The sequence below is a fragment of the Rhinolophus hipposideros genome, assembly GCF_964194185.1.
Source record: "Rhinolophus hipposideros genome assembly, chromosome: 23".
Classification (NCBI taxonomy): domain Eukaryota; kingdom Metazoa; phylum Chordata; class Mammalia; order Chiroptera; family Rhinolophidae; genus Rhinolophus; species Rhinolophus hipposideros.
Genome location: NC_138069.1, coordinates 20,059,982 through 20,072,978, shown reverse-complemented (window position 1 = coordinate 20,072,978; position 12,997 = coordinate 20,059,982). Strand labels below are relative to the sequence as shown.

The following is a 12,997-nucleotide window of genomic DNA, read 5'->3' as shown; positions in this document are numbered from 1 at the left end:
CTGAGAAGGTGACATGTAAGCTGAGACACAGATTACAAGCAGGAACCAGCCAGGTGAATATGGGAGTAGGACCGTGCCAGGCAGAGGGATTGTAAGCTAGAGGAAAGGTCCTGAAGTGGGGCAAGCTCAGCCCGTGTGAGACTAAGACAAGAAAGAAACAGAGAAAAGGCTGGAATGGAGCAAGTGAGGAGCAGGCGGTAAAGAGACCACAGAGACAGACAGGGGTGGATCACAAAGGGCCTGTTTGAAAAGGCTTCAAGTTTATTTTAAGTGTAATAAGAAGCCTTTGGCAGGATGTAGGTAGAGGAGTGACATGATGTGATTTATGCTTTTAGAAGCTCGTGCTATGGTTTGGCAGTTTCTTACAAAGGTAAGCACACACTTAGCATCTGACCCAGCAATTCCACTCCTAGGGTAATTACCCCAAAGAAATGAAAACTTATGCTCACTCAAAAAATGATATGCGAATGTTTATAGCAGCTGATTCATAACTGCCAACAACGGGGAAATAATATCAACGGCTTGCAACGAGTAGATGGATAAACAACTTCTGACATATCCATACAATGGAACAGGGACAGGACAGCAAACAGGGATAAACTGCTGTTACACGCAACACCATAGATGAACCTCAGATGCATTATGCTAAGTGGAAGAAGCCACATGCCAAAGGCTACTTTCTGTATGCTTCCATTTCTGTGACATTCTGGAAGAGGAAAACGATAGGAGCATTAAACAGATCAGTGGTTGCCAGGGGTTGGGAGTTGGGGGAAGGAGATGACAACAAAGGGGCAGGATTCCCTTGTATTTTGGGGAGTGTGGGAACTATTCCATATCTCGATGGTGGTGTGGTTATACTGAATGCATTTATGCAAACCTGTAGAACTGGACACCAGATAGAGGAAGTTCTACTCTATGTGACTGAAAAGTACATAAGAAGCTCATTGTGGCTGTCATTCAGAAGTGCAGGACTGGATAAAGGGGGGCCATGAGGAAGTCAGTGAAACTGTTCAGGCAATCTCTGACAGCAGTCTGGACTAGGGACATAGGTCCTATAGGTGCCCCAGGGCACCTATCCCTCCTTCGTTCACCCAGGAAGAGGACAATATACACTCTTTGAGTTGAATGAGTCAAGTTCCTTAGGGTCATTCACAGCTACTATGAGCTTAATTTTTTCCTGCTTCCACCTAATTATTCTGTCCCCAGGTGAGCAACACCGACAAGGGGCCGCGTGGGACTCTTGGTCTGCCCTGTCCTCAGCCAGCGTGATTCATAGCTCAGCTGGGGAAGGACTGCCCATCTCTGAAATGTGTACCCACTCATTTGAAACAATATCCTTGAAGTTCACTGGGCCGTGCAAGAGTCATATAACCCAGGCAAGCCCTGTTGGAGGAGGCCTGACAAGAATGGGTGTAAGCTCAGTGTCTGTTTTGCCACCTCTTTTTTCAATCCAAGAAAAGTCCTGTTTATGCCAAACCAACCAGCCAACCAACCAACCAACAAACAAAACACATCACTGGCATAAGAAAGCTTTCCTTCCTTCCAGTTGCTTCGCATGGCAGCGGTAATGCAAAACTTATTTAAAGAGTTCTCAGCAAGTGCTCGTCTTAACAAAATGACTGAAGTCAAAATTTAAGTACTGCTTTAGAAAGTTCACTTTAGATTTCAAGTAATTTTTGAAAACCAGGTTGCCAGACTAGAGCAATCACTTGATTATCTTCCTCCCCTCCCAGCGATTAGGAGAAAAAATAGAGCAATGGCTAGTTTCATGATAACTTGAGGGTTCTTGTAATTACCAATTTTAGAGACGAAGCGGTGGGGAGAGTTTCCAAATGAAGAATCATTAAATGTAGAAGTTTTGGGGGAAAGTATCAGAGATGGGTGTTAAAATGAGTGGTGCTCTTTTCCCTTCCCTACAGCTTCAAATAATTTGAAGAAGCTTCTTCAAATAACGCAGGGGACCAAGCAAGCTCTAATCTGCAATAAGTTAAGCCCCTCCTATGTATCTAATTAGATATTCATTGTCGCTGATCTCTGTCCTCGGACACTTAACCACTGTCTCCCAATCAACATAATCGTTCCTCTTCAGCACATGTTGACTGACCCAGCAAATGGCTCCCCCAGTAACGGAGGCACACAAATCAGAAAATGGGGCATGATCCTTGACCCCTTCCGCTCCCCTGCTCCCTACTTCTATCAGCCTCCAAGTCTGGTCGATCTACTTCTGAAAAGGTCCTTGAATCTTCCCACTTGTTTCCCGTCTACTGGCCCACGCCACAGTCGTCTTCTAACCGAGCCATGCAGTAGCCCTCTCCTCACTGTTCTTTCTGCTTTTTTCTCCCTCCTCTTCAAATTATTTTTCCCACTTGAGCCAGAGCAGCCTGTAAGAAGCCCAAATCTGATGGAATCACTGCCTCACTTAAAAGCTTTCAATGGCTTCTGCTGACTTCTGGATCGAGTCCAAGCTTCTACGACATGGCAGAGATAGTACTCACCAAATACTGCATGTACTCCCCTAGCCTTCTCAGCTAATGTGAACACAGATGGGGCTACGTCACTGGTTCAGGCCAGTGGGCTGTGAGTGGGAGTGACACATGTCATTCTGAGCGCAGGCACTTGCTCAGAGACAACTCACTCTTTCCCTGCTGTAAAAACTAGGAAGTCCACGTGTTTCAAATGGTGCCACCACAAGGTGTCCCCGCCGATTAGTCTGGGTTCCCATGTGATTTATGTGAACAGTGTTTCTCACCATTCTGTGTTGAACATACAACGTGGGTGAGAAACAACTTTTTCTTTGTGAAGTCACTGAGATTTGGGGCTGTTTATTACCATAACATAACCTAGCTCATCTTCATGAATACAGGATGGTTTACAAAGCTCTGTGATCGGTCTCCCATTTATTTCCCTGGCTTCATTTTTTTGGGCAATCTCTTACTCTCTAAGCTCCAGCTCTAGTATTCTTTTGGACCATTGGATACATCAAAATTCTGCAGGACTTTTGCACATGTTACCTCTATTTCCTAAAACATTCTTCCCTCCGTGCTTAACCTACATAACTCCTAATCAGACGTTAGATCTTGGTTTAAGAGGCATTTGCTGAGTCAGATAAGTTGCCTCCCTCCCTGCAAAATTCCCGCTACCTTACACTTTGCATCATTCATCACTTATAATGACTTGATTAATGTCTGACTTTATAATCTGAAAATAGGGACCCCTAATTGTCTTATCTCTTTAGAACTTAGCATAGGACCTGACATAGCAGGTGCTCAGTGAAAAATTAGTTGAAGGATTGAATATATGTTTAGAATGGGGTCACAGTGAGTGGTTTGTTTTCTAAAATTTTTCTTGGTTAGTCTGACAACCTCTCAAATATTTTTTCATTCATTCACTTGTTAAGCCAATTTTTAATAGAGTACCTGTTTTGTGTTAGGCTAGCGTATGAAGTACAAGCAATACACACCCAGGTGTTTAGAGAAATCAGAGACAACTCAGTGTTCAGCTGGTTGCTGAAATTATATGGAGAAAGTAGGTTTCTAGCAGAGACTTGTAAAATGAGTGAAATTTGAACAGGTAGAGAGAATTGACTTGGGTATACCCGGAAGGGGCCTTAGCAAGAGAAAAAACACTAGGAATGAGAGTTTATTGGAGATAGAAGACCAGCCTCTCTGGGCCCTTTCTCCATCCGTCCCTTCCTTCCATTTTTCATCCCCTCAACACTAATTGAGTAGAGGATGTGTAGAGAACCTTGAAAGCTGGACAGTGATCTGGGCATACCATTCACTTAAGAACCCACTTTGGCTTATGAATGAAAGATTGGTTCCTTTTCTCCTATCATACCTCTGTTCTGCTTTCACCCCACTCTCCTAGAGGGTGGGGAGCATGCCTTTTACTTCTTTCATAGATTCCCACTGCTGACGTTTAATACCTTATGCCTGGTACGCACCCAATACATGCAGTTAATCAATGAAAACTTTCTTTTAAATTTGTAATGATCTGCTTCAAGCTACGGTGAGGTTGAAGGCTAGAGAGGTTAGGAACTCCAGGTTATACGGTTATATTGGAGAAATAGCCTAGGATGTGTTCTTTCTTTCTTAAACAAACAAACAAACAAACAAACAAACAAACAAACAAGTAATATGTGCTCATTTCAGAAGATTTATAAAATACAAGCCAGCAGAAAAAAAAGAAAATCATCTAGAATCTCACCATCTGATGATCACCACTGTTGATATTTAGGTACATTTCTTTTTAGTCCTTTATCTATTTATATATTTATAAATCTAGTCTCAGATACTTGAGTTTGTTTCTTTTTGTTGTGATAAGAAACATACAACATAAAGTTTATCATATTACCCATGTTTAAGTATACAGTTCAGTAGTATGAAGTATATTCACATTGTTGTGAAACAGATCTCCAGGACTTTTTCGTCTTCTAAATCTTAAACTCTATACCCACAAAACTTTAGTTTAGTTAACAATAAATCACAAATATTTCCCCATAATACCAAATAGTCCGTGACACTGAATATTCTTCTCTAACATTATTTTTAAGGAATATAGTTTCTATCACCATTATTTTTAAAAACAAAATCCTTATTGTTGGATAGTTAGATTCTTTTTTTTAACCATTATACACAATGCAATGGTGAACATTCTTGCACATTTTATACATATATCTTTGCATACTTTAAAAAATATTTCCTTACAATAAAGTCTCAGATGTGGAATTGCTGACTCAGAGGAGATGTATATTTTTAATGTTCTTGATATGAGTTTGGATATGAGAGACTGTACCAATTTACATTTCTACCAGCAGAATGAAAAGGCCCATTTCACCACACTCTTGCCAGGACTGGGTATTATCATCTGGCATCTTTTCTTTAGAGACTTTAGTTAGTTCTGAAATAAGCCTCAGATCAAATGGGAATTCCTCTCAGAAATCACTGCAGCACATGTGTATTTCTGAGGAAGCTTGAATCAGATGGAGACTTGATACTCACGTACCTCCACAAACAAGATTGGGAAGATGCCTACTTTGTCTCCTAACTTTCCTTCCGCCCAGTTCTCATCCACTCGGCTGATCACAGTGATGATATCATCCTGAAAGAGAGAAGTCTCATGGTCAGTGTTTACTCTCAGTTTTCAGGTGGTGAAAGCTCTGTGGACATCTGCTTGGAGTCCCAGAAGGAGTGAGGTGCAAGAAATGTAGGTCTTTCATGATTTATTTACACAATTTTCCTGCTAAATGATCTTTCTCCATACAGGGCAGGATCTGGGTCATCAAGACCACAGGAGAAGTAGAAATAATTTGGAGGATAAATGGAATCCAATAGGAAAACTTAGAAATGTTTCTAGGTTTCAATTACCAGCAGAATCTGGGCTTTTCATTTAAGTTAATCTGAAGGAGAAATCAAGATGAAAGCCATACGGTGATAAACTTAGTAAAAGGGAGACTGAATTTCATTCTGATTTTGAAGACTTTTCAGAACCTGTTCAATATTTAATGTATCAAATGTAAAGTCTCTTTTTGTTCAAATTTTTCTTATTATAAAAGGTTGTATGTAAATTTGTAGAAACACTTGAAAATACAGATAAGCAAAACAAAGAAAAATTTCTATTACAGAATAGGTAAAACCACTGTTAACACCTTGGTTAACACTTTTTTTTCCAGATTCTTTTCTATGAAGATAAAACATATATATGTACATATAACCACACTAATTTTTAAAGTCTCTTCCAAAAACATACACACATGCATATAATAACATAAATTTTAGATGTAAAGAACATAAATTTTAGATGATGAATTTTTATGTCGACTATATCCAAGAAACTCCCATCCAGATCAAAAGTTATTGAATTCATAGACACAGACAATAGTTTAGTGGTTACCAGAAGGTAAGGGGGGAAAGGGGTGGTAGATGAGGGTAAAGAGGGTCAAATATGTGATGGAAGGAGAACTGACTCTGGGTGGTGAACACACAATGTGATATATAGATGAGGTGTTACAGAATCGTACACCTGAAACCTATGTAACTTTACTGACAATTGTCACCCCAATAAATTTTAAGTCAAAAAAAAAGTTATCAAATATTCCTGGTGTCCAGAAGGCTCTTTTGTACCCTGTTCATTTTGCCTATTCTTGTACTTCATACAGATGTAGCCATACTGGACACATTGATTTTTGACTTATCAGGGACACCTTTCCACGTCCATACCTGTTCGTCATCTAAACCTGAATATTTATCCACCGATCTCTCTGGCCTTCTGATCCATGCCCCTGAGTAATTTAGATGCATTCAAATCTAAATTCATTTACTGCGTCATACCTTTTCTTAGCTTTTTCTGTTCTTATTACAATTTGCCATTACACATTTTGAGGTCATTATTTCTTTAATGCCAGTATAGCCCATCGGACCATAAACTCCATGTGTGCAGGGCCTGTGTCTGTTTTGCTCATTTCTGTGTCCCTAGCACCTAATACGGTAGCTCCGCTTTAGTAGTAACCCAATAAATATTTCTAGAATGCATACATGCATGAATGACTATGTGAATACATTGTACAATTTACTGAGCTAGAAAACACTAGGAAAAAAGCAGCTTTGGGAGGAAAAATCCTAGTTTCATTTGGATACGCTGAGGTTAGGAAGATCATGAGATTTCCTAGAGTGGTCTCTGCCTTCCCCAATCCTACACAGTGGATCAAATTGTCTCTTCGGGTTCCTTGTCATAATTGCCAATTGATGTGTCTGTTCCTTCCACCAGGACTGCTGGCTCTGTGAAGGTAGGGACAGTGATTCATCATTTTATCCCCAGTGGACAGCTTGGTGCATGGCTGGGCTTACTGAATGAATGAAAAGGTGGAGTAAGTGTCCCAATTTGCAAATTCCCAGAGAGGGACCAAAAAAAAAAAGAAGAAAGCAGACAATGCTTCCTGTCACTGTCTTCCTCCAGCTTTGTCCCCAGAGCTCAGTGTCTAACGCTGGGCACAAAGTAAATACTGGATAAATATTTGTAGGATTGAACCATCCTTTCTCTAACTGTAGCTGAAGTATAGACTTTGCAACTGGGCTACAGAACGACTTTCCTTACGGGACTCACTCTGAGGTACCAAGACAATAAGGATCAGTATTTCAAAATATGGAGGACAGTGAGGTTATCTAGTTGGAGGGAATCTGAAGTAAATTTCGTTTCTGGTAGTGGTGGAATAAAAATGTTTGACTAAATAGAAGACCTTTCCTAAACTACTGTAACAGTGGCACTTCTTGTGCTCGATCTATTTATCATAAGTAGCAAAGAATGAAACTCACCCCAACTTTGGTTTCTACCAGAAAATTTCTACCAGTATTTAAGGAATAATAAATACTGAATTAAACGCAGAATTAAAGTAGTCTAGACTTAAGTAGAAGTGTTCTTACTTGCATATGGTGAAGAATCATCCAATTAAAAAAAGAGGTGAAAAATCTTAGGGTCATTAACATTCTTGGAAAATGTATCTTGTAAGAGGTTATTTATGTATAAAGGTGGATTCTGTTATGATGTGTGTTTGGAGTGTTTTGAATGCACTGTTTACAACAGAGTAGACTGTCGTAAATGCGAAGAATTAGTGATGAGAACTTGGTCAGTAAGAACACACTTATGTGATAGGGAGGGAAGAGCTGTAGTGTAATTTCCTGTGCACGTGTCTCTTTCTCCCACTACTCTGTCTGAGGGCGGGAACTGTGACTTGTTCATGCTGTATCCCTAATGCCTGCAAAGAACAGGTGCTCTAAAGTGATTGCAGAATGAATAAATGAAGGTTTAAATGTCTCTTTTTGTAATTGCAATAGAAAAGGTGAAGGATTTCTATCAAACTGTTATTTCTATCAACCTGTAGAGTTCTCTAGTGACTTCATGTCTATGTAGTTTGAATTGTACACGCATATGACACACATATATATACCTATATGCATTTACATATAAAACATATATAATTTTTAAAAATCATCTAATGTTAAGCAAACAACTCCAGGTTCCGCCACAGACTACGTGGTCACAGACTACGTGACTCTGGAGGCTGTCCAGAATCTTACCTTGAGGAAGGTCAAGCAGTCCTGGTTGTCACTCTTGTCCTTATCTCGTAGGTCGAAGTTGTATAGGGCCCGGCAGAGTGGGGGTGGCTGGGGCAGCTGCTTGATGACTTCCACAGAGCTGGTGGGGAAGAACCCACTGATGCCATTGATCTCCCCCTGATACCAGTTCTCATCCAGCTGTCTCCGGAGGAGGATGACATCTCCCTTATTAAACCTCAGGTCACCAGGATTCTGCCCTCGGTAGTTGCATAAGGCCTTGGCTCGAGGCACCTGCAGTAGGACAGAGCAGTGAAACAGGTGCTTAGCTCAGAGGCAGGAGGGACAGAAGGTAGCATATTAATAATTAGCTACTGAGCACTTCCTAGTTGCTGAGTGCTGTACGTGGGTCATTTCGTGGATCTGTAAACATCAAATGCAATGTTTACAACAAAACAGTGTTGTCAATGAGTAGAATGAGGTGATGAATTGTATGTAGAATTATATAGTAGAATAATGTGATCCATGGATGTGATAATGTGATCTTTGAGACAGACACTCTAGTTATCCCTATTTCTAAGTGGGGTGACCAGAGTGGTTTAGTAACTTGCCTCAGGTGACACAGTTGGGAAATGGCAGATATGAGATCTGCTCAGGCTACCTGATTTTAGAGCTCCTGTTCTTAATCACTTGCAGAGAACCAGGTTTTGGACTTGACTCCATAACTATGCAAACTTGAGTGAGTCAGTGATGCTTTCTGGGGCCTGACCACTGATTTTGAATTCTGGCCCCACCTCTTTTCCCTTTTGTGACCCCATGTCTGTTTCTCTGACAACTGGGTCAAGTTACGTAATTTTTCTTAAACCGTATTCACTTATACAGGAGGGATAATAATAGAATACCCACCTCATTAGGGTAGTTGTGAGGAATAAATACTTATAATACTTTTAGCACATTGCTTGGTACATAGTATGTGCTCAATAAATGACATTTCTTATTAACATCATCTACAATGGAGGGCTAATCATATCAGTTCTACCTATTGTTCAGTATCGATGGGAAGAAAACTGAGGTGAAAACTCCCTGAAAATAGAAAGTGTTCTATGAGAGTGATACAATATAATTGGTCCTAAGCCTCACGAATGTTTGACTCATTAGGAAGAACAACTAAGACAAAGAAACAATGAGTCAGAAACAATGAGTCAGAAATCAATCATCAATTTAAAAAAATCAGCTAAAGAATAGTCATTTGTCAAATCAGTTGTCTGTCCAAATAATTATTTCATTCAATGCATCTTTTTTTTTTCCTAATTGAAACTGGTGTCTCCGTACAGAAACAGCCTCACTCTGGTCCTGTTTGAAGTGTGGCCAACGGAAGCTCCTAATAATGCAGGTTTAATAGAAAACCTATCAGTGTCATGGGGATTGTGTTTTATTTTGTGCTTTTCTCAGCACTGGGGTGAAACAGTCCCCTCTCCTGGGGGCAGTCTTGCTACTCATAAGGGGGTCGAAGAAGGCATTAATTCAGTTCTTCAAAAAAGTTCTGTGTCTGCAATTCTTTTGAAAGGAATTTTAAGCAGCTTAGGGGTAGAGACAGGAGCTAAACAGCAACATATTTCTGATGAGATGGTGGAGCAGTGCTTTTCTGCTGGTCCCTGGATACAGTAAGGAGAGCCTGGGGAGTTAGAAAACCACAGGAACACAGCTCATCCTCGGAGTGTGGTGGACAGGTGAGCAAAGGTGTGCTAGGAGGTTTGGTACAATGTAGCAGATAAACGGAATTGGTTGAATAGATTATGATACACCCATGCAATAGAATACCCTGCAGGCATTAAAATTGATGATACTGATCTATATTTAATACCATTGAGAGTTATTCATAATATATTGTTAAGTATAATAGAAGATGTTAAAACAGTTAAAACAGGCTTTCACTATAGACACATATGTATATGTTTACCTGAGGAAAATGCTAGATGGCTATACACCAACATTTTAAGAGTGATTATTTCTAAGAGGTGAGATTTTTGAATATTAAAAAAAAAGTTTCCCTAAGTGCTTAGCAGTGTTTTCTATTCTACAATGAAATAATTGCATTTCCTGTTAAAATTGGATAGTAAAAATACAGCAAATGAAACTGGGGGGGATGAGAAGTGAAAAGTATGGGAGTAACTTAGGAAAAAAAATAAGCCAAGCTGAGTAGGATCAGCAAATGACCACGTTTTTGGATCAGCAAAAACCACATTTTTGGAGATGTTCCTAACCTGAGAAATAAGCAGGTAGGTAGATGCAGGATGAGAGCAGGTTTTGGGGGAACGATTTGAATCTGCTCAACTTCTAGGGTTGGGAATATCAGGGAACAAAAGTTGTCCCTCTATATTTCTTCGCTCCAATTTGCCCTTCTAAATATAAATCCCATTTTTCTGGGTACGTGACCAACTAAAACACTAGTCACATTTTCTAGCTTCCCTGGCAACCAAGTTCTGGCCAATGGGGTATAAGTAACTTTTAGTAAGTGTCTTTACTGAAAGAGACCCTTTTCCTTTCCTCCATTTTGATTTGTGGAATGCAGACGTGATTGCTGGAGCTCTAGCTGCCATCATGAATAATGAGGATGAGGGTCACACCTAACTAGAAAAGGAAGCAGTTTGGGTTGCAGAGCTGCTAGACCAGTCTTCCACTACTTTACTTCCATATTTTTGGCTGGAAAAAATTTTGCTCAATGCACTGTTATTTTGGATTTGTAAAAGGAAAAGAAAAGAAAATGAAAAAAAATTAAGAAAAAAGAATTAAAGCCCTTTTGACTGCATAATAATGATAATACCAACAGCTAATATTTATTGTTTCATCCTATGTGCCAGGAACTGTGCTAACCATGACACAATATACTCGTATTTACTTAATTCTCACAACAAACTGTGATTAGAAAACTGGGTATCAGAGAGCTTGAAAAGTTGCCCAAATTCATGAAGCTAGAATGTGGTAGAGTTAGGATTTGACCTCAGGTCTTTCTATCCTCAGCCTAAGCTCTTAACCAGTCAGCCAGTGTTTCTCAAAATGAAGTCTGTGGTCCAACTGTTTCAGAATCCTGGGAGATGTTAAAAATGCAGATTCCTGGACTCCATCCCTGACCTATTTGACTAGGATCTCTTGAATTGCAATTCAAGTAGCTGCATTTTTATCAAGCTCTCCCAGTATCCAAGTTTGATGCCCCCTGATCTGAGTTATGTCTTATTCTAGCTAACATGGGAGCAACGAAATTTTGATGTAGGTTTTGGCTGAAATGCTTTTTTCTTTTTTTTTTCTTTTCTTTTCTGGAAGACACCCAGTACAAGTGGCTTAGTACTTTCATGACTACTGAGCATGTATATAAAACTAAAATTGCACTATATGCTTAAATCTCTTTGAAGATGCATTAACTTTGAAATCCTGAGATAGTGCCAAAGTTTTATTGAACATAAATGACCGTAGGGCACTGGTGGACTGTCCACTGGGGGTTGGAGAGAGCCCATGGCACAACATGTGTTGTTAAACACATAGGATCTTCAGTATTCTGACACCAAGTGTCAACTGCAAAATTCTTCACAATTAATTCATAATTGTTCCTTTTGCTTGATGGTTGATACTCTTTCCATTGATTTAAACTTACACATTATTTTAAAAATGTTTTTTTTTTTTTTTTTTTTTTTTTTTTTTTAAAAGCTTTTCAGGCCTTGAAAATCATTATTACTTTGGGTAAAAGTAGTGCATAGGCATAAGCAAATTAAAATCATACAAAACATATATGGAGACTATAAAGAATATATCCTAAAATGCACAGGTTAACCAGTAGCTTTCTTTTTTTTTTTTTTTTTTTTTTTTTTGTTGAGAGCCCACTGGCTCATGTGGGAATCGAACCGGCAGCCTTCTGAGTTAGGAGCACGGAGCTCTAACCGCCTGCGCCACCGGGCCGGCCCTAAAAATGTTTTTTTTTTTAATTATTTATTTTTGTCAGTTACAGTTGACATTAATATTATTTTATATTAGTTTCAGGTGTACAGCATAGTAGTGAGACATTCATATTATGTATGCAGTGATCCCCCGATTAGTTTAGTACCCACCTGGCACTCTACATAGTTGTTGCAACATTATTGGCCATATTCTCTATGATGTACTTTACATGCCATGACCATTTTGTTTTACTCCATGTGCCCAGTAGTCATATATTCCAAAGCCACTGGACCACTTGAGTACATAAGTGCCACTGTTTAATGAAATACATATATTTAGGTCTGTAAAACTCACTGTGTGACTTGGAGTGCTTCCTGCAGGAAACTGATTACATGGATCACGGTGATATAAAAAAGAACAATGCTTTTATCTTTATAGATTATTTCATTGAACTATATAAAATGGGTATCAATACATGTATTTACTCCCCCCCACCCCCCAAAAGAGTCGTCTTTTGTCCATCTTCCTTCAGTATAGGTATTGTGAAAGTGAATTATAAATTCTATTTTTAACATGAAGACTCTTTTCACCTTCTTTTCTCTTCATTTGGGATAATCCCTCCCCGGATTCTCAGTTCTACATTCATACCTATAGGAAACATTGGCTTCTATGCTGTAAAGAGGGAGGAAGGGAAAAGGGGGTGGGGTTGGGGATGTGGGAGAGAGATGGAAAGAGAGAGAGAGAAATATATATATACATATATATATATATATATATATATATATATGTATATGTATATGTATATATATACACAGAGAGAGAGAATCTGAAGAGAGGAAAGAAATTAACATTCACTATGGTTCTGACAAGTCATAGAAAATGATCTCAGAAGCCTATGAAGTAGGTGATATTGCCCCATTTTATTGATGAAGAAACAGAAGTTCTGAGATGTTCAATGTCACCATGCAAGGTCACACAGCCAGAGTATGACAGCCCCAAGACTGACTTAGGCTCATTTG

At 39.3% G+C, this 12,997-nt stretch overlaps 1 protein-coding gene across 2 annotated transcripts in view; it reads right to left on the bottom strand.

The window, feature by feature from the left end:
* SH3RF2 (SH3 domain containing ring finger 2) overlaps window positions 1–12,997 on the bottom strand; it is a 114,802-nt gene that overhangs the window by 59,041 nt on the left and 42,764 nt on the right. For both annotated transcript variants that reach the window (XM_081036349.1, XM_081036350.1), the window contains 2 exons: window positions 8,073–8,342; window positions 5,005–5,100 (listed from right to left, as the gene is read on the bottom strand). In XM_081036349.1, the coding sequence (XP_080892475.1) occupies window positions 5,005–5,100; window positions 8,073–8,342 (366 nt within the window). The remainder of the gene's footprint in view (window positions 1–5,004; window positions 5,101–8,072; window positions 8,343–12,997) is intronic.